At 43.8% G+C, this 25,617-nt stretch overlaps 1 protein-coding gene across 5 annotated transcripts in view; it reads left to right on the forward strand.

Annotated features, from left to right (window-relative positions):
- ahctf1 (AT hook containing transcription factor 1) overlaps positions 1-25,617 on the forward strand; it is a 125,480-nt gene that overhangs the window by 16,774 nt on the left and 83,089 nt on the right. For 2 of the 5 annotated variants that reach the window (XM_038815383.1, XM_038815405.1), the window contains exons 1-2: positions 1,106-1,373; positions 20,878-21,006. In XM_038815383.1, the coding sequence (XP_038671311.1) occupies positions 20,886-21,006 (121 nt within the window). In that variant the 5' untranslated portion in view covers positions 1,106-1,373; positions 20,878-20,885. Of the gene's footprint in view, positions 1-1,105; positions 1,374-4,983; positions 5,167-20,877; positions 21,007-25,617 lie in introns of those variants that run through there. The other 3 variants (XM_038815387.1, XM_038815392.1, XM_038815398.1) reach the window with 2 other exon arrangements.

A 25,617-nucleotide genomic window follows, 5' to 3' on the forward strand; every position in this document is an offset into this window, starting at 1 on the left:
TCTGCACGTTCTCCCTTTGTCTGTGTGCGTTTCCTCAGAGTGCTCCGGTTTCCTCCCAAAGGAGGAAAGATGTGCTGTTAGGTAATTTGGACATTCTGAATTCTCCCTCTGTGTACCGAAACAGATGCCAGTGTGTGGCGACTAGAGGCTTTTCACAGTAACTTCATTGCAGTGTTAATGTAAGCCTACTTGTGACAATAAAGATTATTATTATAAGAAGGCTGTGGAGGCCAAGTCACTGAGTATCTTCAAAACAGATGGATAGTTGAGAAGGCAGGAGATGCTTCCTCTTGTGGGGCATTTTAGAACTGGAGGTCAGTCTCAGAAAAGGGGTAGCAAATTTAAAACAGATGAGGAGAAACTACTTCTCCCAAAGGGTCGTGAATCTGTGGAATTCACTATTCCAGAGTGTGGTGGATGCTGGGACAGTGAAATTTAAGGAGGAGTGAGACAGATGTGTAATGAATTGATGGGTTAGAGGATGCGCAGAACGATGGGAGTTGCAGCCAGGATGAGATCAGCCATGATCATATTGAATGGTGGCTAAATTGCCTGCTCCTAGTTCTTATGTTCTGAGAAAGAGCTATTCTGTCTAATGCCACCTCCCATCTTGTGGTCTGTAGCCCTGTAGGTAACAACACCTCAAGCACAAATCTGGTGCTCTTGATTAACAAGGGGATCAGGGATCATGGGCAAAAGGCAGGAGACATACCAGCCATGATTGAATGAAGGAGCAGACTCCATAGACTCAATGTTTTAATTGTGCTCCTATGTCTTATAATCCTACAAATATTGGGTAAGGTAAACACTCATGAAGCGTTCTATGTTTAAAATGCCCAATTAAAAAAAAACACATTGGCAAAGGCTTGCGGAAACGTTTCCTCGCCGCCGGCCGAGGGAACTTACGCTCTCTCCACTTCTGATTGCCTGCGCCCAGAAGAAGGCTGGGTTGTCGCTTCTCGCCTGCCGGCCCGGGTTTTTATAGCGGGGCGTGACCTAACGGCTGGTGTTTGAATGCGAGCGGGATTCGCGCTCCCGGCCGTGCGCCTCCCGCGAGAGTCTGACGTCAGGCGAGAATTGGGACGGGTTGAGGGGGGGAGGGGAGTGCGCAGGCCCCAGCTGGGAAATGGCGCTGACGTTAAAGTAAAAGGAGCGGGAGAGTGAGTGGAGTGTGTGTGGAGGGGCTGTTGCTGCTGCCGCCGCCGGGAGGGCTGGGGGAAGGAAATAAAACAGGGCAAAGGCGCGCAGGGCCCACACTTGAGCAGCGCGGGCGGGAGCGGGCTGCTTGGCGGTGGTGGAGGGGCCATCGCGCCCTGGATTTAATGACGGGATCAGCCTGGCGGCGGCGGTGGTGCTGCTGCATCTGATCACAGGTAAGGGTCCCCTCCAAACCCCGTTTCGTGGAGTCCCGGGATCCCCTCTCATCATCAAACCCGAACCCGTCAACCAGCCACTGAGGCCCCGCACTGGGTGGTTATTACTAAGAGGCGGCTGTGGAGGAACGATTGGGCGGTGGTGGGGGGGTGAGTCACTGCTGTGTAGGCCGCGCCGGGCTCCCCCCCCTCGTTCCCCACAGCATGTCCCTACACTTTGAATGGGATGGGATCAGGCTTTCTGCCGGGAGGCTGCCAAAAGGAGCAGAATCCGTAGTGTCCTGCACGGTGGGATTTTTAATCCATCGGTATAACGGAGCTGTTGGCTTCCCTCCCCGTCCCTCTGCACTTGGTGAGCATGTGTCAGATGTTCTCCGTGCAGCGATCCTGCATTTATTAACATTCACAACGTCTGCAGAGTGGCAAAGTCCACAAGGGAGTTGAACCCACCCAATCCTTTTCTCGGTCTCTCTCTCACCCCCTCCCCCCTCCTATTTATGAAGGCAGTGCTGGGATTTGTAGTCTGGTGGATGAAATCTGCACGTTGTGCTGTTGAATAGGAAGAAGCCAGACCCACGTTATGCTGGGCACCAGTTGAACGGTATCGAAGGGATTTGACTGGATGCACATGGGACCAAAACTCCATACTCTAGAGCTAATCTGTACATTGAACTGGTCACATAATATGAGCTGAAACAATGTAGGGAACTTTGATAGTGTTTTGAAAGAACGAGTTTTAGTTTGTGGCTAAACGTTTTAGCAAAAGAACTTAACTTGAAAAGGAAAAGTACAGCTAATGAAATGAAAATCGCTTATTGTCACGAGTAGGCTTCAAATGAAGTTACTGTGAAAAGCCCCTAGTCACCACATTCCGGCGCCTGTTCGGGGAGGCTGTTACGGGAATTGAATTGTGCTGCTGGCTTGCCCTGGTCTGCTTTCAAAGCCAGCGATTTAGCCCAGTGAGCTAAACAGCCCCTGGATCTTGGGCATTGTGAAATTTTGCAGTAAGGTTTGAGGGCAGAGATCTCATGTAAAATACATTGCATTGACGTTGTCACACAAGTTTTGTGCTAATGAACTGGCAATTAATTAATGTTTCATGCCTTGATTTTAATGCCTTTGTATTTTTGACCAATTAATTATTGATTACTGTTTGTAACATACAATTATGTCTGGCCATTTTGTGGACAACAAGGTCCCACAAGCAATAAATCGATTACTATATGCAGTGATGTCATGGGATTGCTTAAATTAATCTGAGCAAGCAAATGTGTCTTGATTTAACATCTTTGTATTAAAGTTTGGATCATCTCGGAAAGTGCAGCATCCTCCCTGTTCTACATTAGTCAAAATTGTGCTCATAGTTTTGATGCATTGTAATTGTTGTACGAATGCTGGTCATCATTGTGGCATATTTACATTTATTCTAAAACATTATGTGTTGGAAAAAGAAACTTTATTTTGGCTAGGTTCCTGTCAGTTTTGTATTCTGACCAGTTCTCCTTCATGCTGAAGCTATTTGAAATTGGAGTTTATTTTGTGTGTAATATGAAAGCAGTAGTGTATTTTGTATTACTGTATTGGCAGCACTGGTGATTTTAGACCTTGTTCATTGCCGTTGAAATTCAATATCATGTAAGGGTGATGAGCAAAAGAAGACCAAAAGGGAAATTTCTAAATGTAGGAAATGGAAATCCACAACAGGTCATTTTGGTATCTAAACCAAAATAAACAGTTGTGTGCTTTCGATTAAGACTACGTTAAACTCAAGAAAGTTGTGGCGAGGTAGATAGTGCCTTGCTTCTGAGCCAGAAGCTCCAGGTTCGAGTCCCAGCCCAGGATCTGATGCCAAGGAATGAACATTCATAACATGCCCAAACAGGTTGGGTATCAACCTGTAAATCCTTACAACACATACCAGTGGTAAGACTGGGAGAGATTCTTGGTCAGCCATGTGATAGAAAGAAATTGGAGCCTCTACCATCACTAACCATAGCTCCAGGCTGCATCATACATGTAAAGTGTATATTGCCATAGACCTCCCCTGGGGCGGCATGGTGGCACAATGATTAGCACTGCTGCCTATGACGCTGAGGACCCAGGTTTGATCCTGGCCCTGGGTCACTGTCTGTGTGGAGTTTGCACATTCTCCCCGTGTCTGTGTGGGTCTCACCCCCACAACCCAAAGATGTCGGGGTAGGTGGATTGGCCAGGCTAAATTGCCCCTTAATTGGAAAAAATAATTGAGTACTCTTAAATTTATTTTTTAAAATGTTGCCACAGACGCTCAACTCTTTGGGTGGGCAGTTGGCTATACAGCTGATGTAGATCAGGTTGGTGCCAATAGCTGTGGATTTGGGATCTGCCTACTTGCTCTACCTGTGGTGGAGGACATAGCTCTGCAGGTCACACCTGCCTATATGCAGAGATCTTTAGGAGAAGAAGAAACTTTTGAAAACTCCCCAAAGTTGCTTGACTGATACCACAGAGAAAATGCTGGAAAATCTCAGCCGGTCTGGCAGCATCTGCAGGGAGAGAAAAGAGCCAACGTTTCGAGTCCCGATAACCCTTTGGTTGACTGATCCCTTGTTCTGGGATCATCTTCCAACTATAAGCTTGTCAATACAGGAGTAGAAAAACTGTTCAGTTTGAAGCTTGATACCATGTTGGCTTATTTGAAATGTGATTTTGATGCAGTGGTTTGCTGAAGCAATCTATTCTACCACCCAATATATACTTAAATGGTTTGTGGCATTACCTGCAATGAGAATATTTTCTTATGTTGGTGTTCGCATCAGAAGTGGAAAATGACACTAGCGAAGATCATTTTACCTTTTATAATTTTTTTTGGACTGATGCCAGATGAGGATACCTTAGCTATAACATTCGAGTACCATTAGCCAAAGTAATTATATCAGGCAATCGACTGCAACTGTGAAACACAGGTTGTATCTTCTTAGGTTGACTCTTTCTGGTAGGTTGGTTACTTTGTGTCAACTTTTGACCTGCAGTCTTAATTCAATAGTTGTCTTCACTGCATGCAGCTCAAAGCAAGTCTTGAGATTTTAAACACTTATTTGTTAGTACAGACTTAACCATAATGCTATGTACGTAGCCAGAGGTGGCCCTTAACACTGTTGTTGTAGCGTTGTACATACCTACTATTCTTGACCGTATCAGGCACATGGACATCATGTCCAGCCCAGCAGAGCTGGTGTTGAACAATTTGCGCCTTGATGTGGGGCAAGTTGGCTTGGGAGAAGTTACTGCTTCCTTGTCGTTGGATTTGGAGGATTTTATGAGTGTGCAGCTGGTGGTCTTTATCCTGTGCTTTGAAGTGCCCTTTGTAGGTTGGCCAAATCTGCAAAACATAGAGGATCATGGGGATAACTGCTGCCCGGTAAGCCATGACTTTAGTCTTGGGTTTGAGATCCTGATCCTCGCACACTTTCTGCCTCAGTTAACCAAAGGCTGAGCTGACACATCAGAGGTGATGATGAAATTCATTGTCTGTGTCTGCCTTCATCATGAGAGATCAAACATACCCGCCCACTCGTGGGAGACCCTGACATGGCTTGTGACTGACCAAAATGGAGAAGGCTCGTTCAAGAACGTACCGACACATAATAGAGTGGCTTTGTCAGGAACATGCAGAGGGGAAGTTGAGGCTTTGGAAGGCGTGTAAAAACCTCCAGAGTTAGCTATCCAACCCTTCAAGCACTGCCTACCCTGCATGTGGCAGAACCTTCAAATTACATATCGGACTCATCAGCCATCACAGAACCCATCAACTGTGAGTGAAAGCAAGTCATCCTTGATCCCAAGGGACTGCATAAGTAGGAGGTCTACTGTTAATTATTGCTTTAGACGTCGGTAGGATAGCTCCTTTTATTTTAGAATCCCTGATTTGCAGAAGGAGGTCAATTGGTCCATCAAGTCTTCTGAAAAAGACCCCGACCTAGGCCCATAACCCCACCTAACCTGCACATCTTTTGGACACAAAGGGGCAATTTAACATTGCCAATCCATGTGGGAGGAAACTGGAGTACCCAGAATGTGCAAACTCCACACACAGTCACCCAAGGTCGAAAGCGTAGCCGAGTCCCTGCCTCTGTGAGGCAACAATGGTAACCACTGTGCCGCCGCGCTGCCCCTTTGTCATGCCAAACTTAGTTTGCTAAAGTTTCCATTAAACCACCATAGTAAGTTTACTATTCTCCAGTCGTTCCTCTTCGCTAATTTAATTTATTGATGTGTCAAATGTGTTTTTTTTTAAACAATTGCGAATTCATAATTTCTAATTATTTGTGTCTTGATTAATTATTTTGATTTATAAGAAAAGTGTGGGGGGGAAAGTAATTTAAATCACTTCTGTCCTCCAGGGCAGCACTGTAGCACAGTGGGTAGCACTGTTGCTTCACAGCTCCAGGGTCCCAGGTTTGATTCCCAGCTTGGCTCACGGTATGTGCGGAGTCTGCACATTCTCCCCGTGTCTGCGTGGGTTTCCTCCGGGTGCTCTGGTTTCCTCCCACAGTCCAAAGATGCGCAGGTTATGTGGATTGGCCATACTAAATTGCCCTTAGTGACCAAAAAAGTTAGGTGTGGTTACTGGGTTATGGGGATAGGGTGGATGTGTGGGCTTGGATAGGGAGCTCTTTCCAAGTGCCGGTGCAGACTCGATGGGCCAAATGGCCTCCTTCTGCACTGTAAATTCTATGATACTCTGAGTGATGAGATAGATATAACGCACTGGATCAGGAGCAATTTGTGAGCTGCAGTCTCTTATATTTGGCCTTTAGCACTTTCTCATGCCTCAGCAGCAAAACAACACCCCAAAATATTGCTATATTCGAGATATCTGCAAAACGAATAGGAACACAGTTTGAGGGATTACACATATATGGTTTTAATTCGGATTCTAGTACTTCTCCCAAGCAATTCCAGGAGTAAACTAAATAAATCTTTGTTGTTTTGTTTCTGCTTGGAGTACTGAACAATGTGTATGCTATTTAAATGTAATTGTGAGGAATATCTGGATATCAGCATCAATTTAACAGGAGTATATACTAGCCTACGAGAGAGCATGAGACATACATGAAACTGAATGTATAATTAAATTTTCCAATTGGCCATCTAAACTTCCCATATTTTTTGAAAGCATGACAATTCCTTTTCATAGAATTTACAGTGCAGAAGGAGGCCATTTGGCCGATCGAGTCTGCACCGGTCCTTGGAAAGAGCAACCTACTTAAGCCCACACCTCCATCCTGTCCCGAAACCCACCTAAACATTTTGGACACAAAGCAATTTTAGCATGGCCAATCCACCTAACCTGCACATCTTTGGACTGTCTGAGGAAACCGGAGCACCCGGAGGAAACCCTCAAGACACGGGGAGATAGTGCACCTGAGGCTGGAATTGAACCCAGGACCCTGAACTGTGAGGCAACAGTGCTAGCCCCATAACAAATGTTTGCATGCTGCCTGTTGTGAGCAGGGACTGCCCATTGCAAAAACTGATCAATAATCTGTTGTTACATAACAAATGTTGACATAGAATTATGAGAATAATTGTAAATATCGTCCAGAAAAATAACGGAAGGCATATGTTTGCTCTTTTTTTTAAAAATGTCTCTCTCGCTCTCTTTTCTCTCTGTTCTTCTTTCTCCCCACCACCAAATCCTTGTGTATCCCAAGCAGTGACTTTACAGAGTTACTGTGTTGGTTTGTGTTGGTTTTGTACAGTGTTGATAATATGTATATTCTGTTCACACTTTGATACATCGTAAAACTATTTCCATACTGCTCAAATAAGCAACATGCTTTCACACAAAGCTTGGAAGGTAACACAAATCTTCCCGGATGGTAATAAGTGGATAACGGCTGCATCAAAGATTAGATGAATCTTTGTTTTCCTGACCTCCAGTTCATGATTTTTGATTTAATTTATTATTGTCGCATGTATTCATATACAGTGAAAAGTATTGTTTCTTGCATGCTATACAGACAACGCATACCATACATAGGGAAGGAAGGAGAGACTACAGAATGTAATGCTACAGTCACAACTAGGGTGTAGAGAAAAGATCAACTTAATACGAGGTCGGTCCATTCAGAAATCTGATGGCAGCAATGAAGAAGCTGTTCTTGGGTCGGTTGGTACATGACTTCAAACTTTTGTATCTTTTTCCTGACGGAAGAAGGTGGAAGAGAGTATGTCCGAGGTGCATGGGGTCCTTAATTATGCTGGTTGCCTTTCCAAGGCAGCAGGAATTATAGACAGAGTCAATGGATGGGAGGCTGGTTTGTGTGATGGACTGGGCTACATTCACAGTCCTTTATAGTTTCCTGCGGTCTTGGACAGAGCAGGAACCATACCAAGCTGTGATACAACCAGAACGAATGCTTTCAATAGTGCATCTGTAAATGTTGGTGAGAGTTGTAGCTGACATATCAAATTTTCTTAGTCATTGGTGGGCTTTCTTAACTATAGTGTCAACATGGGGAGGACCAGGACAGGTTGTTGGTAATTTGGGCATCTAAAAACTTGAAGCTCTCGACCCTTTCCACTTCATTCCCATTGATGTAGACAAGGGCAGGTTTTCCTCTATGCTTCCCGAAGTCGATGATAATCTCTTTCGTTTTGTTGACATTGAGGGAGAGATTATTATCGCCGCAACAGTTCACCAGATTCTCTATACCATTCCTGTACTCTGTCTCGTCATTGTTTGAAATCAGACCCACTACGGTGGTGTCATCAGCAAATTTGAAAATCGAGTTGATGGGGAATTTAGCCACACAGTCATATGTGTATACGGAGTATAGTAGGGGGTTGAGGACACCGCTTTGTGGGGCACTGGTGTTGAGGATGATTGTGGAGGAGGTGTTGTTGCCTATCCTTACTGATTGTGGTCTGTGGGTTAGGAAATTCAGGATCCAGTCGCAGAGGGAGGAGCCGAGGCCAGGCCACGGAGTTTGGAGATGAGTTTTGTAGGAATAATAGTGTTGAAGCCTGAGCTGCAGTCAATAAATAGGAGTGACATAGGTATCTTTGTTATCTAGGTGTTCCAGTGTTGAGTGCAGGGCCAGGGAGATGGCGTCTACTGTGGACCTGTTGCAGCGGCAGGGAAACTGACTAACCTTTCGAAGCACTTCATAATGATGGATGTCAGAGCCACTGGACGATAGTCTTTAAGGCACGCTGCTTGACGTTTCTTTGGTACAGGGATGGTGGTCGTCTTCTTGAAGCAGATAGGGACCTCAGATTGTTGTAAAGAGAGGTTGAAGATGTCTGCGAATACCCCTGCCAGCTGATCCGCGCAAGACCTGAGCGCTCATCTGGGCTGCTCTCTTTCCATGGGTTGACCTTCAAAAACGCTGCTCTGACATCTGCAATGGTGACCTCCGATATAAGTTCATCCAAGGCTTCCAGGGTGGAGGGTGTGCTCAAAGCAGGCATAGAATGTGTTGAGCTCATCAGGGAGGGGTGTGTTGGAGCTGGCGATTTTACATGCCTTCATCTTGTATGTCTTGCAGACCTTGCCATAATCAGCGGGGATCCGTGTGACTAGCAGATATTTGGGGAAAATTTGAGTGATTTGGGGAAATTTTACAAATCCCACAAGCCCAGTTCCCTCCTTTCAGTCAACATAACTACGCCTCTTCAGGAAAATATTATGATCCTGGGCCTGACTAGTATTTATTAAATTTTACAAGGAGCTCGGGTTCTAACCCAACGGGATATTGAAGTTGAGATTTTTCAACACATAACATATGTTCCATGTGGTTGCTTGCAGTGAATAACGTTATGTTCTTTTGTAAGGAAAGTGAGATGGGAGAGGATTAAAAATTTCCACAATTTAAAATGATGTTTATTTGAAAATAAAACTGCTTTAACAGTAAAATTTGGGCTTTTACATTTGGGGCCAAGAAATATGAAACCCATTTTAATTCAATTGAGACTTTATTTGCAATAACTTGTATTTATATAGCATCTTTCATGGCTTCCAACCAGTGATGTACTTGTACAGTGTGATCACTAGGAATTGTGGCAACCAATTTGTGCATGGCATGGTCCCACAAACAGAAATGAAGTAAATGACCAGATCATCTTCCAGCTCTGGGCTGAAAAGCGGCCAGGATACCTGGAATGAACTCGCCTGTTCTTTTAATAGACAAGGTAGAGCAGTGTTCTTCTAACTTTTTTCCCGGGGACCCATTTTTACCAACCGGTCGACCTTCGCGACCCACGCCGGCCGACCTTTGCAGCCCACGCCGGCCAAACTGCGCGACCCACCATTTTCTCTTACTTTGTTTGCTGCTGACAAAAATGGAGGAAATGGTTTTGGGTCCCGTTGGCCCTCGTACACGCTCCTCCAATGGAACTTGTTGGATGAAGGTGAAGCATTCCGGTGTCTGAAAGTATGGAGTCTCCATCTGTCCAAAGTTCTGCATTTTTTTCCTGTAAAATTTTATCAAATAAACCGCTGCCCCCGAGCTTGTAAAAACAATTAAAAATAAAATGAGTTAAAACAAATGAAGAAACCACCCCCCCCGAAATTGTAAAAAAAAATGAATAAAATAAATGAAAAAAAAAATAAAACCCCCCCAAACTTGTCAAAAAAATAAAATGAATAAAATAAAATGAAAAAAATAAAAATTAAATGAATAAAAACCACTACAGAACTTGTAAAAAAAAAGCGATGCCGTTTTTTAAAAAAAGCGGCCGCACTGCGCGTGCGTGCCCGATTTGTGCATGCGCACCAATCATCGCATGCGCAATGCTGACGATTTTTTTTTTTTTGGACATGTTCCCGGCCGCTTGCAGCCGGCGTTATGAAAAGCCGGCTGCTGCGCGGGGATTTGCGCGATTGGGAGCGCCCCCGACTTTGAAGAACACTGAGGTAGAGAGTCAACATCCTCGTCCTGTGCCAGGCTCAGCTTGACACAATTTAAGGTGGTCCATAGGGCACACATGACTGAGGCCCGGATGAGCAGGTTCTTTGAGGGGGTTAAGGATAGGTGTGGGCGCTGAGCGTGGTGTCCTGTGAACCATGGCCATATGTTTTGGGTATGTCCGAGGCTGAGGGCTTTCTGGCAGGGGTTTGCTGATGACATGTCAGAAGTTTTAACGGTGAGGGTGGTGCCAAGTTCAGAGGTGGCGATCTTTGGTGTGTCAGAAGACCTGGGAGCCCAGGGAGTGAGAGGGGCTGATGTCCTGGCCTTTGCCTCCCTGGTGGCCGAAGATGGATTTTAATAGGCTGGACTCCCCGAAGCCAGGGGTATGGGTTACTGACATGGAGGGGTATGTAAGACTCGAGAAAATTAAATTTGCCTTGAGGGGATCGCTGCAGGGGTTTGCCCTCCGGTGGCAGCCGTTTATTGGGTTCTTCAAGAAAAATAGGCTGTCAGCAAGGGGAGAGAAAAGGGAGGGATGGAGAGATGTTGCAAGTAAGGGTAGGAGAACCAGCGGCAGGGGGGCTGGGGACGGTGGTACAGCCTGTGTAAGCCATGTTGGCTGCGGTTTGTTATTGTGTGGGGGGGGTTGTTTACATTATTTTGTTCTTTTTGAAATCTGATGTTTAAACTTGTTAAGATTGTAAATCCCTCAATGAAATATTTTCTAAATAAATAGAAGGCTGACCACCCTAAAGTCAAAGGAAGGCTTTGATAAGGTGAATATGGTGAGAATGCTTACTGTTGTGGGGAAAAGCATACGCAGAGCTCCAATCCAATAGGAAATTCAGGAAAAAAGTTTTTTTTTAAAGAGTGGTGGGAATGAGGAACTTGCTACCACAAGAAGTGGTTGAACCAAATAGTATAGATGCATTTAAGGGGAAACTAGACATGCATATATGCGTGAGTAAGGAATAGGATTGGGGTGGGATAATGTACAAAAATGGGAGCAGCAGATCCTTGATCAGGAAAGGGGTGACGCAGTGGTTAGCACTGCTGCCTCACAGTTCCGAGGACCCAGGTTCGATCCTGGCCCCGGATCACTGTCCGTGTTGAGTCCGCACATTCTTCCATGTCTGCATGTCCACAACCAGGGTGCAGGGTAGGTGGATTGGCCACTCTAAATTGCCCCTTGGAATTTTTTTTTAAATCAGGAAAGCCGGATCAAGTCTTAAGTAGAGCGTAAATAGGGCAGCACTGTGGCCTAGTGGTTAGCACAGCTGCCTCACGGCGCTGAGGTCCCAGGTTCAATCCCGGCTCTGGGTCACTGTCCGTGTGGAGTTTGCACATTTTCCCCGTGTCTGCATGGGTTTCGTCCCCACAACCCAAAAATGTGCAAAGAGGGTGGATTGGCCACACTAAATTGCCCTCTTAATTGGAAAAAATAATTGGATAATCTAAAAAAAAAATTTTAAGTAGAGCGTAAATGCCAGTATGGACTGGTTTGGCCAAATGGTCTGTTTGTGCTATATATCCAATGCAAATTGCATTGGCGATTTTCATTTCATTTTTCATACTGCTGGTTATGAATTGAACCGAGTTGCCTAATTCTGCTCCTATATCTTATGGTCTTATGGTATCTTGTTGATTCACTTAAGTGCTAGTTCTGAGAAGTCCTGTGATCTAAAGCTCAAGTTTGTTGGAATCACAAGTCTTAAGATGGAAAATGTTATTTCAAATACAACTGTTTTGATATACTTTACTGTATTTTGTATCTTAATGTTATTGCCATCAGTGGAGATGTACAACACCCCCCACCACCCAAGGTTTGGGTTTGAAGCAGTATGGAAATAGTTTAACGATGTATCTGAGTCAATGTATAGACCATCGGCACAGTGGAGAACTGCACAAATCTTGATAACTGCAAGAACAACAAACTCACTTTAAAAAGGAATAATGTGGGTGGTAGAGGCCAGTATTTTTGTATCCTAGTTGAGGCAAAGAGCATGGATAAGTACGAAGGAGGAAGGCTATTGCTGATGGGATCAGGTGATGTAGGCTGGGAGAAGGCTCATTGGGGCATTACCTTGATAGTACAAATAAATAGTTGCTTATTGATATGAAATAGATTACATAGGGTTGCTTGGAAATTACAGGACAGCGGCAACTTCTGGTTACGTGATGTAGGGGAAGCACACGTGGTGACGATTATTTTTTACAAGTTCCTAATATACTGTTATTTTCCTCCTCAGAAATTAATTTAAACACTCGAGGAGCAAGGTTTTTAAAATATAAGAATTTAAAACCTACAGGCCAGAAAATATTAAATGATAAAAGATACCCCGGCCAAGACGGTTACAGCCAAGATGGCGGCTGGCTCTTCCACGCTTCAAACAACCGGAGCGAATTTCTAGTCACTGAGCTTGACTGAGCGAATCTCTAGTCATTGAGTACGACAGATCCCGAAATTTAACTCTGGAGCTGAAAGCTTCATTGGAAGAATCGCTGGGTCCTATTCAGGCCTCCCTTGACACCTCATTTAGCTATCGACTCAAACGTCAGCTCTCTTACCTGCATTGAGGTGGTCCTTTCCAACCAAAATGACAGAATAGGTACACTGGAGTTGAGGCTGACTGTGGAGATTAAGGAGAGTGTGTTGTTGCGAGGCAAAGCCGCTGACCTGCAAAATCCCCACCTCACCCCACAAGTGACATCACGGTGCTCCTTTGCCCACTGAAAAACAAGCTCCTTATCTTTGCAACCGGACTACAAAGGCGTGAGCATCTATGCCCCTAACTGGGATGATACAAAATTTATCACATCGCTTCTATCTTCCCTTCCAAATCTCGGCACCCACCTTCTTATTTTCGGAGGGGATCTAAACTGTGTTATAGATGCAAAACTGGATTGTTCCAGCCCAATTCACCCTCTCCATAGTTTCCAAGGCTCTTTCCCCCTTCATGACTCAAGTGGGTTGTTTGGATTCTTGGCATTTCCTCCACCCGGTCACAAGGGACATTTCCTACTTCTCCCTTGTCCACCATGCTTACTCGTGCATCAACTATTTTCTTTCGGACAGAGCTCTTCTCCCCACAGTTAAGACTGCCGAGTATTCTGTCATAGTCCTATCAGACCATGCCCCCCACTCTCTCGACTTGACTCTTGTGTCCAAAGTTAATGATCGATCTCTGTAGAGATTTGACACAATTCCACTATCTGACAAAGATTTTTGTAAATCTATATCCCCAGTATTATGGGGGAACCTCTAGGCAGTTCTCCGTGGGAAAGTAATTTCTTACAATGCACATATTAACAAACCAAGAAAATTAAAACAATAATTGGTGGATTGAATTTTAGAAATACCGTCAATATTCCATTACCCCCACCCCTAAATTGTATGCAGGTGGCCAAATACGCCAGGCTCAATTTGGTTTACTTGCCCCAAATAACGTTTTATGAATACGAGGACAAAGCCGGCTGCCTACTAGCCCACTGGCATGGGCGACATTCTGCTTCTCTATTTATCTCCCAGATCTATGGCTCGTCCCATAATCTTACTACTGACCCGTCTGATATTAATTTGATCTTCACCTTTTATCGTAACCTCGAAGTCTGATCTCCTGTCCGATCGCATGGCATTGGCTGACTTCTGAAATAATTTGGACATCCCATCTGTAGATGTGGACAGGAGCAGAGGCTTAGATCCGTGTTTTTCAAACTTTTTTTCCGGGGACCCATTTTTGCCAACCTTCGCGATCCCCGCAGGCCGACCTTCGCGTCCCACCATTTTCTCTTGCCTCTAATGCAATAGGTGAGCATGCTTGGTCCTCATTTCCTTGTTTGCTGCTGACAAAATGGAGGATTTGCAATCACAGCCAAAGTACATGATGTCAGTGTTCAGCGCGCTTGACCTGCTCTCTGCCTCGCTTCAGGCAGGAAGATTGCAATGAATAAAAAAAAAAAATAATCTGACTGACGTCAGCGCGTGCTTCTGCGCATGCGCACCGATGAGCTGGCACGCATGCACAGTGCGCCAGCAATTTTTATATGATCATGGCCGTCATTTTCAAAGCCGCTCGCAGCTGGCATTGTTAAAAGCCGGCTGTTGCACGCGATCGGGAAGGTGTGATCCGCACGACCCACCCGTGGGTCGTGGCCCCACTTTGAAAATGCTTGGCTCTTTGCCCTGGATCAGATAACAAACTGCATAAGTTGATGCTGCAGTAAGTTGATGCAAAGTTTTAAGGCCCCAGGCTCTGACTGCTTCCCTATTGATTTTTATAAAAGGTTCTCCACTCAACTTGCGCCTTTATTGCTAGATATGTTTAACCACTCATCTCGTGGTTCTCTGTCCCCCACATTGACTCAAGCTTCCATAAGACATGGGCACAGGAGTAGGCCATTCAGCCCCTTGAGCCTGTCCTGCCATTCAATGAGATCATGGCTGATGTGTGACTTAACTCTATGTTTACCTGCCTTTGGTCCATATCCATCTCTGATTTAAAATTAACAACTGATCTAGCTTCAACTGCTGTTTGTGGGAGAGAGTTCTAAGCCTCTACCACCCTTTGAGTGAAGAAGTTCTTCCTAACATCTCTCCTGAATGGTCTTGTCCTAATTTGTAGACTATGCTCCCTAGTTTTAGAATTTCCAACCAGTGGAAATATTTATCTTTATCTACCCTGTCTTCCCCTGTTAATATCTTGAATACTTCAATCATATCACCCCATAACCTTCTAAATTCTAGTGAAAACAGGTCTAACTTGAGTAATCATCTCCTTGTAACTCGGCCCCTGTAATCCAGGACCAAGATATATTTTCTAAAGTATGGTGCACAGTACCATGTGGGGTCTAACCAGGGTTTTATAGCTGCAGCATAACCCCTGTGTCTTAATATTCGAATCCTCTAGATATAAAGGCCAACATTCCATTAGCTGTTTGGATTATTTTCTATACTTGTTTCTGGCATTTTAAGGACCTATGCACCCGAACCCCCGAATCTCTTTGGACATCCACTGTACCTAACCTCTTTCCATTTGAAAGTACTCTGCTCTATCCATTTTTGGTCCAAAATGGGTAACCTCACACTTGCTTAAATTAAGTTCCATCTGCCAGAATTTTGCCCATTCACCGAGTGTCAATATCTCCTTGCAATTTTATCATATCATCTAGGCTGTCCTACAATGCCACCTAACTTTTTATCATCTACAGATTTGGATATATGACTTTCTGTGCCATCATCCAAGTGTGGATAATTGAGGCCCCGACACAGATCCTTGTCGCACACCACTAGTCGCCTCCTGAGTAATTACCCATTGTCCCCACTCTTGTCGCCTGCCACTCAACTAATTTCCTAACCATGCAAATAATTTGCCCTCAACTTCATAGAATTCATAGAATTTACAGTGCAGAAGGAGGTCATTCGGCCCATCGAGTCTGCAGCTCTTGGAAAGAGCACCCTACCCAAGGTCAACACCTCCACCCTATCCCCATAACCCAGTAACCCCACCCAGTAACTCTGTGGGCTTCCACCTTAGTTAATAGTCCCTTGTGTGGGACTTTATCAAATGCCTTCTGGAAGTCCACATAAATGGCATCCATAGACATTCCCCTGACCACTACCTTAGTTACCTCAAAAAAATTCAATTAGTCAGGCATGGCCTTCACTTCACAAATTCATGCTGGCTCTCCTTGATAAACCAAACTTTTTCAAGGTGTTGTTACCCCATCCCTGATTATAGACTCCAGCAATTTACCCACCACAGACGTTCGGCTAGTCTGTAATTCCCTGGTCTCCCCATTCCACCCTTCTTAAAAAGTGGAGTGACATGTGAAATTTTCCAATCCAGGGGAGCTACCCCTGAATCTAGGGAACTCAGGAAGATTATAACAGAAAATCTACAATGTGCTCCCCTACTTCCTTTTAACACTGTTTGATGGAAACCTGGAGGTTCTGGTGATTCCCTTATACTCAAAAAAGACAGGGACCCTGAAGAATGTTGCTCATATTGCAGATGTTAAGCTGTTAGCTAAGGTACTGCCTCTTGGAGCCATGTCTCCCTGATATAATATCTGATGACCAAACTGACTTTGGAAAGGGACGCCAATTATCCTCAAATATACATCACCTTCTTGACATACTTTTCCCAACTGTCTTGACCATCCCTGAAGTTGTCTCTGGATGTGGAGAAGGCTTTTGACTGGGAGGAGTGGGATTATCATTTTGCAATTTTGGGTAAATTTAGGTTTGGTCCAAAATGTAATTCATGCATTTGCCTTCTTTTATACCTCCCCCCTACTACGAGTATACACACTAACTCTTCATGTAGTACTTCTCTTATCCAGGGGAACCCTTCAAGGGTGTCCTCTGTCTCCATTGCTTGTTCCCTGGCCATAGGATCCCTGTCAATAGCCTTAAAGTTGTCCACACTGCTAAAGGGAATCTTTCGAGCTGCTGTGGCGCACCGTATGTCCTTTTATGCCGATGACCATTATTGTATATCAATAACCCTGTTGCCTGTGTTGATGACGTAATGAATATTTTCAGCGCCTTTGGCTTATTCTCTGGCTATAAATTGAATATCAACTAAAGTGAGTGCTCCCCAATAAAGTCCAGTGCCAAACAAATCCTCTCAAAAGATTTTTCCGTTTTGTATATCTCGTGCTGCTTTTTTCTATTTAAGTGTGAACATACTCACTCTCTTGTGACATTTCATAGAACAAATCTTACACATCTGTTCACCAAAATTAAAGCGGATTTACAGCGTGGGGATAGTATGCCTCCCTTAGCTGGCCGAATCCAATCAATAAAAATGAACTTTCTGCCCAGATTCTTGCTTTTCCAATGTGACCCTATTTTTCTCCCAAAATAATTGGGTTAAAAAGCTGATATCAACATTTATCTGGGCAACCAGGACTCCTGGAGACTAGAGTGCTATCTCAAAGAGGTTGGTGGACTAGCTCTTCCTAATCTACTGTACTATTATTGGGCGGCCACTATTCAAAAGGTTTAGCTTGGTGTCACGATCCAAGTTTAAACTGGTGTCTTATGGAAGTGCACTCCTGCTGCTCCTCTCTTCCTGCCTTAATTTGTGCCACACTGCCCTTTTTCCCTCTAAATACACGTCAAACCCTGTTGTGATTTCTACTTTAAAAGTATGGAAACAATTTTGCAGGATTTTGAACTTTACACTCCTTTGCTATTAGGTCCTATTTGTAATAACCACCTATTCTTGCCTTCCATGCTTGATTCAGTGTTTGCCTTGTGGAGGAAGAAGGGATTCAAACGTTTTACTGACCTATTTGTGGATGGGAACTTTGCCAGCTTTAGTGAGCTTGCAGCCAAATTTAATCTACCTGAGTCTTTATCGCTATTTCAAGCCCATGGCTTTGTTTGCTCGCACTGTCCATCCTTTCCTCAACTATCTCCAAGTATATTGTTGGAAGAGATTTTGTCATTGCCTCAAACCAGCAAGTGGTTCGATTTCAAGGTTATACGATTGCATGATATCCCTTGACCCTCCCTTCTCAGCAAGGTACGAAATTATTGAGAAGTGGAGCTTGTGCTCGACCTTATGGATGACTGGTGGGGGGAGGCCCTTTTTAGGGTCAACTCCACATCCTCCTGTGCTTGGTTAAATTTACATCAGCAGCACAGTAGGGCATGGTGGTTAGCACAATTGCTTCCCAGCTCCAGGGTCCCAGGTTCGATTTCTGGCTTGGGTCACTGTGTGGAGTCTGCATGTTCTCCCCGTGTGTGTGGGTTTCCTCTGGGTGCTCCGGTTTCCTCCCACAGTCCAAAGATGCGCAGGTTAGGTGGATTGGCCATGCTAAATTGCCCCTAGTGTCCAAAATTGCCCTTAGTGTCGGGTGGAGTTACTGGGTTATGGGGTAAGGTGGAGGTGAGGGCTTGGGTAGGGTGCTCTTTTCAAAGAGCCGGTGCAGACTCGATGGGCCGAACGGCCTCCGTGTACACTAAATTCTATGAAGCTTACATCAATTTAAAGTTCTGCACTGAATTAACTTTGCCAAGGCTAGAATTAGTAAATTTTTCCATAACACGAGCAACAAATGAGACGGGTGCTCGCTCGCCCTTGAAGACCATATCCACATGTTCTGGTGATGCCTGAAGCTGGCCAGTGTTTGTTTTTTTTCATCCTTTTACACTCTTTCCAAAGTTCTAGATATTGACCCACACACTGTCTTGGTCTGTGATAGCTTCATCTGCACTGGTTAGTTTCAGTAAGATTACGGCAGGCCTGATTGAATTTGCAGCATTAATAATCTGCAGACAGATTTATATTAACCTGGAAATCCCCTGAGCCACCCAATGTTTCATCCTGGTTGGAAGAGTTAATGTCTTTTCTATATTTGGAGAGGATTAAGAGGATCCACTGAGAATTTGTTTTTGTAGATGGCAGCCATTTGTCTCCTTTTAAAGAAAGTTAATTACTGTTGACTGTTAATTTTGCTTTTTTGTGTAGTTTTTATTTGTTTCTTGGAGGGGAGTTGCATTATGATGTTGTATTGTATTTTGTTTACCTGCATTCCTCTTCTAGAAATCAATGAAAATAATTTTAAAATAAGGAATACAGGATAGAAACAGATTATTAGTTCCTATGTGCTCGTCGTGAGCCTTCTCTCAGCTTATGAATAGTAGCTGAAACTGAATTCTATAGCCTGTAAACCATTCATTTTAAAGCAGACCTTTAACACAATACAAGTGTAGGGCAGCACGGTGGCCTAGTGGTTAGCACAACCGCCTCACGGCGCTGAGGTCCCAGGTTCGATCCCGGCTCTGGGTCACTGTCCGTGTGGAGTTTGCACATTCTCCCCGTGTCTGCGTGGGTTTCGCCCCCACAACCCGAAAATGTGCAGAGTAGGTGGATTGGCCACGCTAAATTGCCCCTTAATTGGAAAAAATAATTGGCTAATCTAAATTTAAAAAAAAAAAAGAAAAAAAAAAACACAATACAAGTGTCAGTGATGGTGAGGTGGTGGTGTAGCGGTATTGTCACTGGGCTAGTAATCCAGAGACCCAGGGTGATGAGCTTAAAAACTCAGCTGGTTCACTAATGTATTTTCGGGAAGGGAATCTGCTGTCCTTACCTGGTCTGGCCTACATGTGACTCCAGACCTACAGCAATGTGATTGACTCTGAAATGCCCTCTGAAATGAATGACCGTTAGGGATGAACAAATAAATGTTGGCCCAGCCAGCGGTGCCCATATCTCATAAAAGTAACTTTGAAAAAAAGAAACTGAACGGGACTAGCAATACTGTGGCAGCAAGAGCAGGTCAGCGGCTGGGAATTCTGCAGCAGGTAACTCTCCTCCTTACTCCCTAAAGCCTGTCCACCATCAGCAAGGCATAAGTCAGGAGCATGATGGCATACTCTCCACTTGCCTGGTTGAGTACGGCTCCAACAGCATTCGAGAAGCTTGATACCATCCAGGACAAAGCAGCCTTGCTTGTTTGGCACCCCTCCCACAAACATTCACTCTCTCCACCACCGACAAACAGTGGCAGCAGTGTGTACCATCTACAAGATACACGACATGAACTCACTAAGGCTCCTTAAGCAGCAACTTCCAAATCCACAACCACTACCATCTAGCAGGACTAGGGCGTCCGGTACCTGGGAACACCATCACCTGGAGGTTCCCCTCCAAGTCGCTCATTATCTATCTTGACTTGGAAATATATCCATTCCTTTTCTGCCACTTGGTCAAAATCCTGGACCTCCCTCCCTATCAGCACTGTGGTTGTCCCTACATTCGGGCACTGTGGCGGTTCAAGAAAGTAGCTCACCACTTTCTCAAGTGCAACTTGGATGGACAATAAATGCTGGCCTAGCTAGTTGATGCCCACTTCCCTTAAAAATAAATTTTAAAAAATTTTTAAATCACGTTCTCCGCTATAGGTATTGCATTGAGAAATTGTAACTATCGTATTCATGGTATCTTTTGAGAGGCTAATCATTGCAAAGATCTCCAAGTTTCAAACCAGTGAGAGACCAATGTAACTCTTTCTTTCATTACTGATCAATACCAGGAATCCAGGAGTCGATAAAATCCCACCTCCTTGTATGCCCCTGGTCCACCATAAGCCCCAATGTTTTCCATCGACAGTGGTACTGCCCTATGTAGCCCGCAAATGCTGCTAAACCCCAGCAGCCCCATCCCAATGTTGCTAATAGTTTGGGGTCATACCCAGTTCTGGCAGAGCAATGAACTACCCCCGTGCAGCTAACCCCTACTCAAGTGCTACTAAATATCAGATATCTAATTCCAAATGGTGCATCCTGCATACTATTTTGCGATTATATTTTGAGCTTTAAAGGTGGAAAAGTATTTTTAAAATATCATTTAAAGTAGTATTTAAAATGTTTTGACACAATAATGGATAGTCGTGGAATTCAACCCCAAAATATGCTTTTAATGAAAATAAAATTTGTCACAAAAATCAGTTTTTATCGTGAAAAAAATGATAACAATATAGCCTCTAACTCACCATGGGAATGCTGCTTAGTATTTTATAAATTATAACCGCTAAAATTGCTATGTAATTCATCTGTAACACTCCATTAATTTTGGCTTATTCTATTTCAGAGTGAAGCATGTGTGAGCTCGCAGCGCAAGTCACCAGTGGTCTACTGCAGTTTCCAGAAGTGACCATTGAAGCTCTTGCTGATGACGAGTCAACACAAGATGAAGGTCTATACGGGAAAATTGCTGCAGGTATGGCAAAACTATGTTTGATCAAAATTAGCCTGTAATTTTTCATTTTAGATGTTGCATTATGGTATTTGCAGAATTTTGATTTGATTTTTTCTCTGCCTCCCTCCTGATTAGTGGATACCACTGAATACTGCGTGCTTCCACTACAAAAGCCTTTGCAGTATATTTCTAGAAAATGTGTCACTGCTTATATATTATGCTGTTTTGCTTTATTATCTTGTTGGATACTTTAGTTGCAAGTTATTGATGGATTCTGGTCAATTTGTCCTTGATGGATTTCAGTGTTGGTTCCTCTGGTTTCAAGATATGTATTTCTTTGGGACAACTTTCGAGGAATTAAAGTCCATTTTTATCAATACAGTACTTGCTATCCGGTAACCTGTTGTGAGTATAAACATTGGAACTAATGTTCCCTCTAAGCCAAGTGGCTGCACAGTAACTTGGAAGCTCCCACCAGGCGACAAACAAGTCAACCCCTTCAAGTTACCAGTGACTGCACAAAACATGAAAGGACCTGAACTTAAAATAAATTGCCCATCCACTACAAATAAAGATTAAGACAGTATGTTGATCCGAACTGGTAAAAATGGTTTGATTTGCTGGAATCTTTAAGATGGGAAGACTTCTGTAACTGTCCTTTGCAATGAGAGCATCTCCCAATGGCTGAGGTAAAATATACAGCCACGGCCTAGGTCTTTACAGAAGCTAAACTCTTCAAGTGGAATTTTTTTTCTGGTTCAAGTCAAAATCTAGGAGAAGGAATCTTTCGGGTATGCAAAGCAAGGCTTCAGTTTGTACAGATGTTTTCTAGGCTTTCCTCTATGTGGTTACATAATAATAATAATCGCTTATTGTCACAAGTAGGCTTCAATGAAGTTACTGTGAAACGCCCTTAGTCGCCACATTCCGGCGTCTGTTTGGGGAGGCCGGTACGGGAATTGAACCCACGCTGTTGGCCATGCTATGCATTACAAGCCAGCTGTTCAGCCCACTGTGCTAAATCTAGAATGTTTGACAGTTAAAATGCTGGAGTTTTATACAGTACTGTTTTAATTCACATGGTGAACTTATTGCTTTTCATTTGGCAAGCACCCTGTCCTCCCACAATTCAGTACAAGGGTCATGTCAGGGTAAAATACAGTAAATTCTGTTATTCAGCCACAATCGTAGTTTTATTGGGGCCAACTTGTGTCCAATAAAGTGCACAAACTAGATTACATTGCTTTAAACAATGTTTTGGCTTAGTTTCTTCTCTCGTTCTTTCTTTGTGATTAAAAGAATACACTTTTTACTCATTATTCCTTCCACAAGCAATTCTTACAATATTGAGTAGGACAGCAGCACATTGGGCCAGAGTTTTCTAATCTAAATTAAAATAAAGCTAAGAGTAACTTGATATGTTTCTTATAGAATCATCAAATTCCTTGACCACTAACATTTCCCACAGAATACTTAATCAAAGATGCTGCTGTTCTTGTTTCAGTGCCTGTCGGTCTTTTTGCCCAAGGCATTTTTTAGGGGGGTGAACAGGCTGACCTCGTTTGTGGGCAGGGAAGGTGGCAAGGATTAGGAAAGTGATACTGCGGGACCTCCCAAATTTGATGTATTATTATTAGGCGGGGCAAATGCAGAGAAGATTCAGGGATGGACCGGGGGGTGGGTCTTTGTGGGTGAGGATGGAGGCGGGCTCTTGCAGAGGGTCAGGGTTGCGGGCGTTGGCAACAGCGCTGTCATGTTCTGTAGACTGGCTGAAGTGAATGATGAAGTACAGAACATGTAGTTTAAAATTTATTGTAGAACAACTGCGTGATTAGATAACTAGGAGAAATGAAATAATAAGCGACTAACACGAAACAACTATTATGGAACTACTGCAAATACGTCTGTCTCCCAGCACGACCTACTCCCAACTCTCAGATCACAAGGTCGCATGGGTTTACAATGCCACCTAGTGGTCGGAGGTCATGCATAATATTATGTACAAACTTGCCTTTTGCATATCATCATCCAAAGATGATGCAGGTTAGGTGGATTGGCCATGATAAATTGCCCTTAGTGTCCAAAATTGCCCTTAGAGTTGGGTGGGGTTACTGGGTTATGGGGATAGGGTGCAGGTGTTGACCTTGGGTAGGGTGCTCTTTCCAAGAGCCGGTGCAGACTCGATGGGCTGAGTGGCCTCCTTCTGCACTGTAAATTCTATGATAATCACATCCCCTTTGCTTTGTAAAAGAAAATCATTTACAAGCATAAAATTACTTTTTCTGTTTCATCATGATATGCATGACTATATACATGTTCAGATATCTTTTGTTTTACTTTACAGTCTGTGACAAGTTCAGTCTTTCTGGCTTGTGCCTTATTCTTGTAGATCTCCCCAGTGCAGAACTGGCACAGGATCTTCGTGTTCGTTAATATTTGCTGTTTGCGTTTGATTTTCTTCATATATTGATGTATCATCATTTTGTTGTGTTTGTGTTGTATGTTCTTCAGATGCTTTAGGACTGCTATATGCTTCTTCTGGTGGTTGCATCATACATGGTTTGAGGCATTTTGCAGACTTATCGGCAGACCTCTTTGTGGAGTTGGTTTGAACTCTCTCCCTTGCTCCCTTTTTTAAAACTTCCGAGTGGTTGCTTCTCTGCTTCTAGATTAGCAGAGTTCTCTAACACTTAGAACTGAAGCAGTTCGCATTGTGTGCCTTTTATTTGCTTCCTGCACTGTGTACAGACGTTCACTCTTCTGCACCGTGTGCAGTTTCGTACCATTGTGGTGATGTCCTTGAGGATGCCCGGCCAATAGACTGTGTCTTCGGCTTTCTTTTAGCGCTTTATCTTTCCATTTTGCTCACTCAACTCTGCTTTCATGTTGCTGAAACCGGAGCAGGATTGTCTGGGCTATCCTTCGCAAAGATATCTTCTCACTTTCTGCAGCATTGAGTCCTTCTTAGTGTCTTCTCTTATGGTGACATCGTAAATACAGGTCTTCCAATTGAATCTTTTATGTATATGGTAACGTACCAAAACCTTGGAAAATTTCAGGGAAATCATTCAATATGGAGTCTCGTGAGGGATGTGGGCCTCTTGCGGCATCGTCCACGCTATAGACTCATCGGACTAGCTATAGCTCCTCATAAGCCTCGACTCCAAAGACTCGCAGTCCGCCACCGCCACAGGAAATTTTGTTTTTGACATCGACATCAAGCTCACGGATTCCTAACAACGAGATTTTGTTACCATTATAATCTCTTAATACTATTCTGGTAACTATTTTTGGTTGAATTTGCAGCTTTTTTATATCAGACAGGTTGATGAGGTTGGCCCTCGCGCGAGTGTCAAGCTTGACTTATCGCTGTGCCATTTATCTTTAATGGCACCGTCCATTTATCTTTATGATTACCTGCCTTCAATTCACTTGCTGCAGATTGGTACAAATACTTGATATAACTTGAGTCTCTCTTCGCTGGAGATCGTCTACAAAGAATGTGTTCTCTAGACACCTCTCATCAATAGCGCTGATACTCTCTGTCTGTTCCGGCCTTTTTCTTGTCTAACATTGGGTCGCAAAATAATTCCTGCCATTACAGATGGCACACATTTTTCCATAAGCAGGGTATTGCCATGGCATATGTCGTTTGTCACCATGCGGGCACAAATTGGAGAATTGGGCAGACTGCTCAAATAGCTATCCGCACTGGGAGCATGTTCCTTGTTCAGCTGCGGCAACGCATTAATGGTGTCTGCCGACTCTTCTGTCTTTGCGTCAAAACTACGGAGATTCAACTTGTCGAGCTACTTTGCAGCAAGGTTTACTAGCGTGACATATTTGAATGGCACTTTCAAATTGCAGGTCTGTTTCCCGCAGAAGCCGCTCGCACACTTAATTGATCTGGTCCCGTATCATTGGTGACTAGGAGTCTATGAGGAAGCTATCGAATGCCTCTACCGTGTTCTGGGTACGGGTATGGAATACATAGTGCTTGTTGGTTTTGTTTTTTTCTAGGGGAACAATGCTGATTGAATTGTTTAAGCACTTCTTCAAAGCTTTTGCTGTCAGCCTCGTTTTCAAATACAAAAGTATTGAAGATCTCAATTGCTTGGGGACCTGCTACAGTGCGCAGCAATGCGATACGCCTCTCATCGGGCTGTGCTTGCAGACCAAGGGCTGCAACGTAAAGTTTAAAATTGTTGCTTAATCACCCATTTCCTTCTACATTACTGGTAAACCAAAGGTGTTGAGGTGCCTAGATGTCTTTCATTCCAGGCTTCAAAGTTTTACTGCATGTTGAGCACCAGAGGACAGTAGTTTGCAAGGTTAGTCGCAAATGTTTGTTTCCTTTCTTATCCTGTAGAGTTGTCTTTAGTGGTTCGGATTATTTTGTACAGAATCTTCAAATTTTTGTTAAATCATCCATCCTGGTACCATGTCATGTTCTGTAAACTGGCCGAAATGAATGATGAACTACAGAACATGTTGTTTAAAATAAATAATGTAGAACAACTGCATGATTAGATAACTAGGATAAAATAAATAATAAACAACTAACACTAAACAACTATTGTAGAACAACTGCAAATACGTCTAATTCCCAGCACGACCTAAGCACCACTCTCG

This window comes from Scyliorhinus canicula, chromosome 1, assembly GCF_902713615.1.
Source record: "Scyliorhinus canicula chromosome 1, sScyCan1.1, whole genome shotgun sequence".
Classification (NCBI taxonomy): Eukaryota; Metazoa; Chordata; class Chondrichthyes; order Carcharhiniformes; family Scyliorhinidae; genus Scyliorhinus; species Scyliorhinus canicula.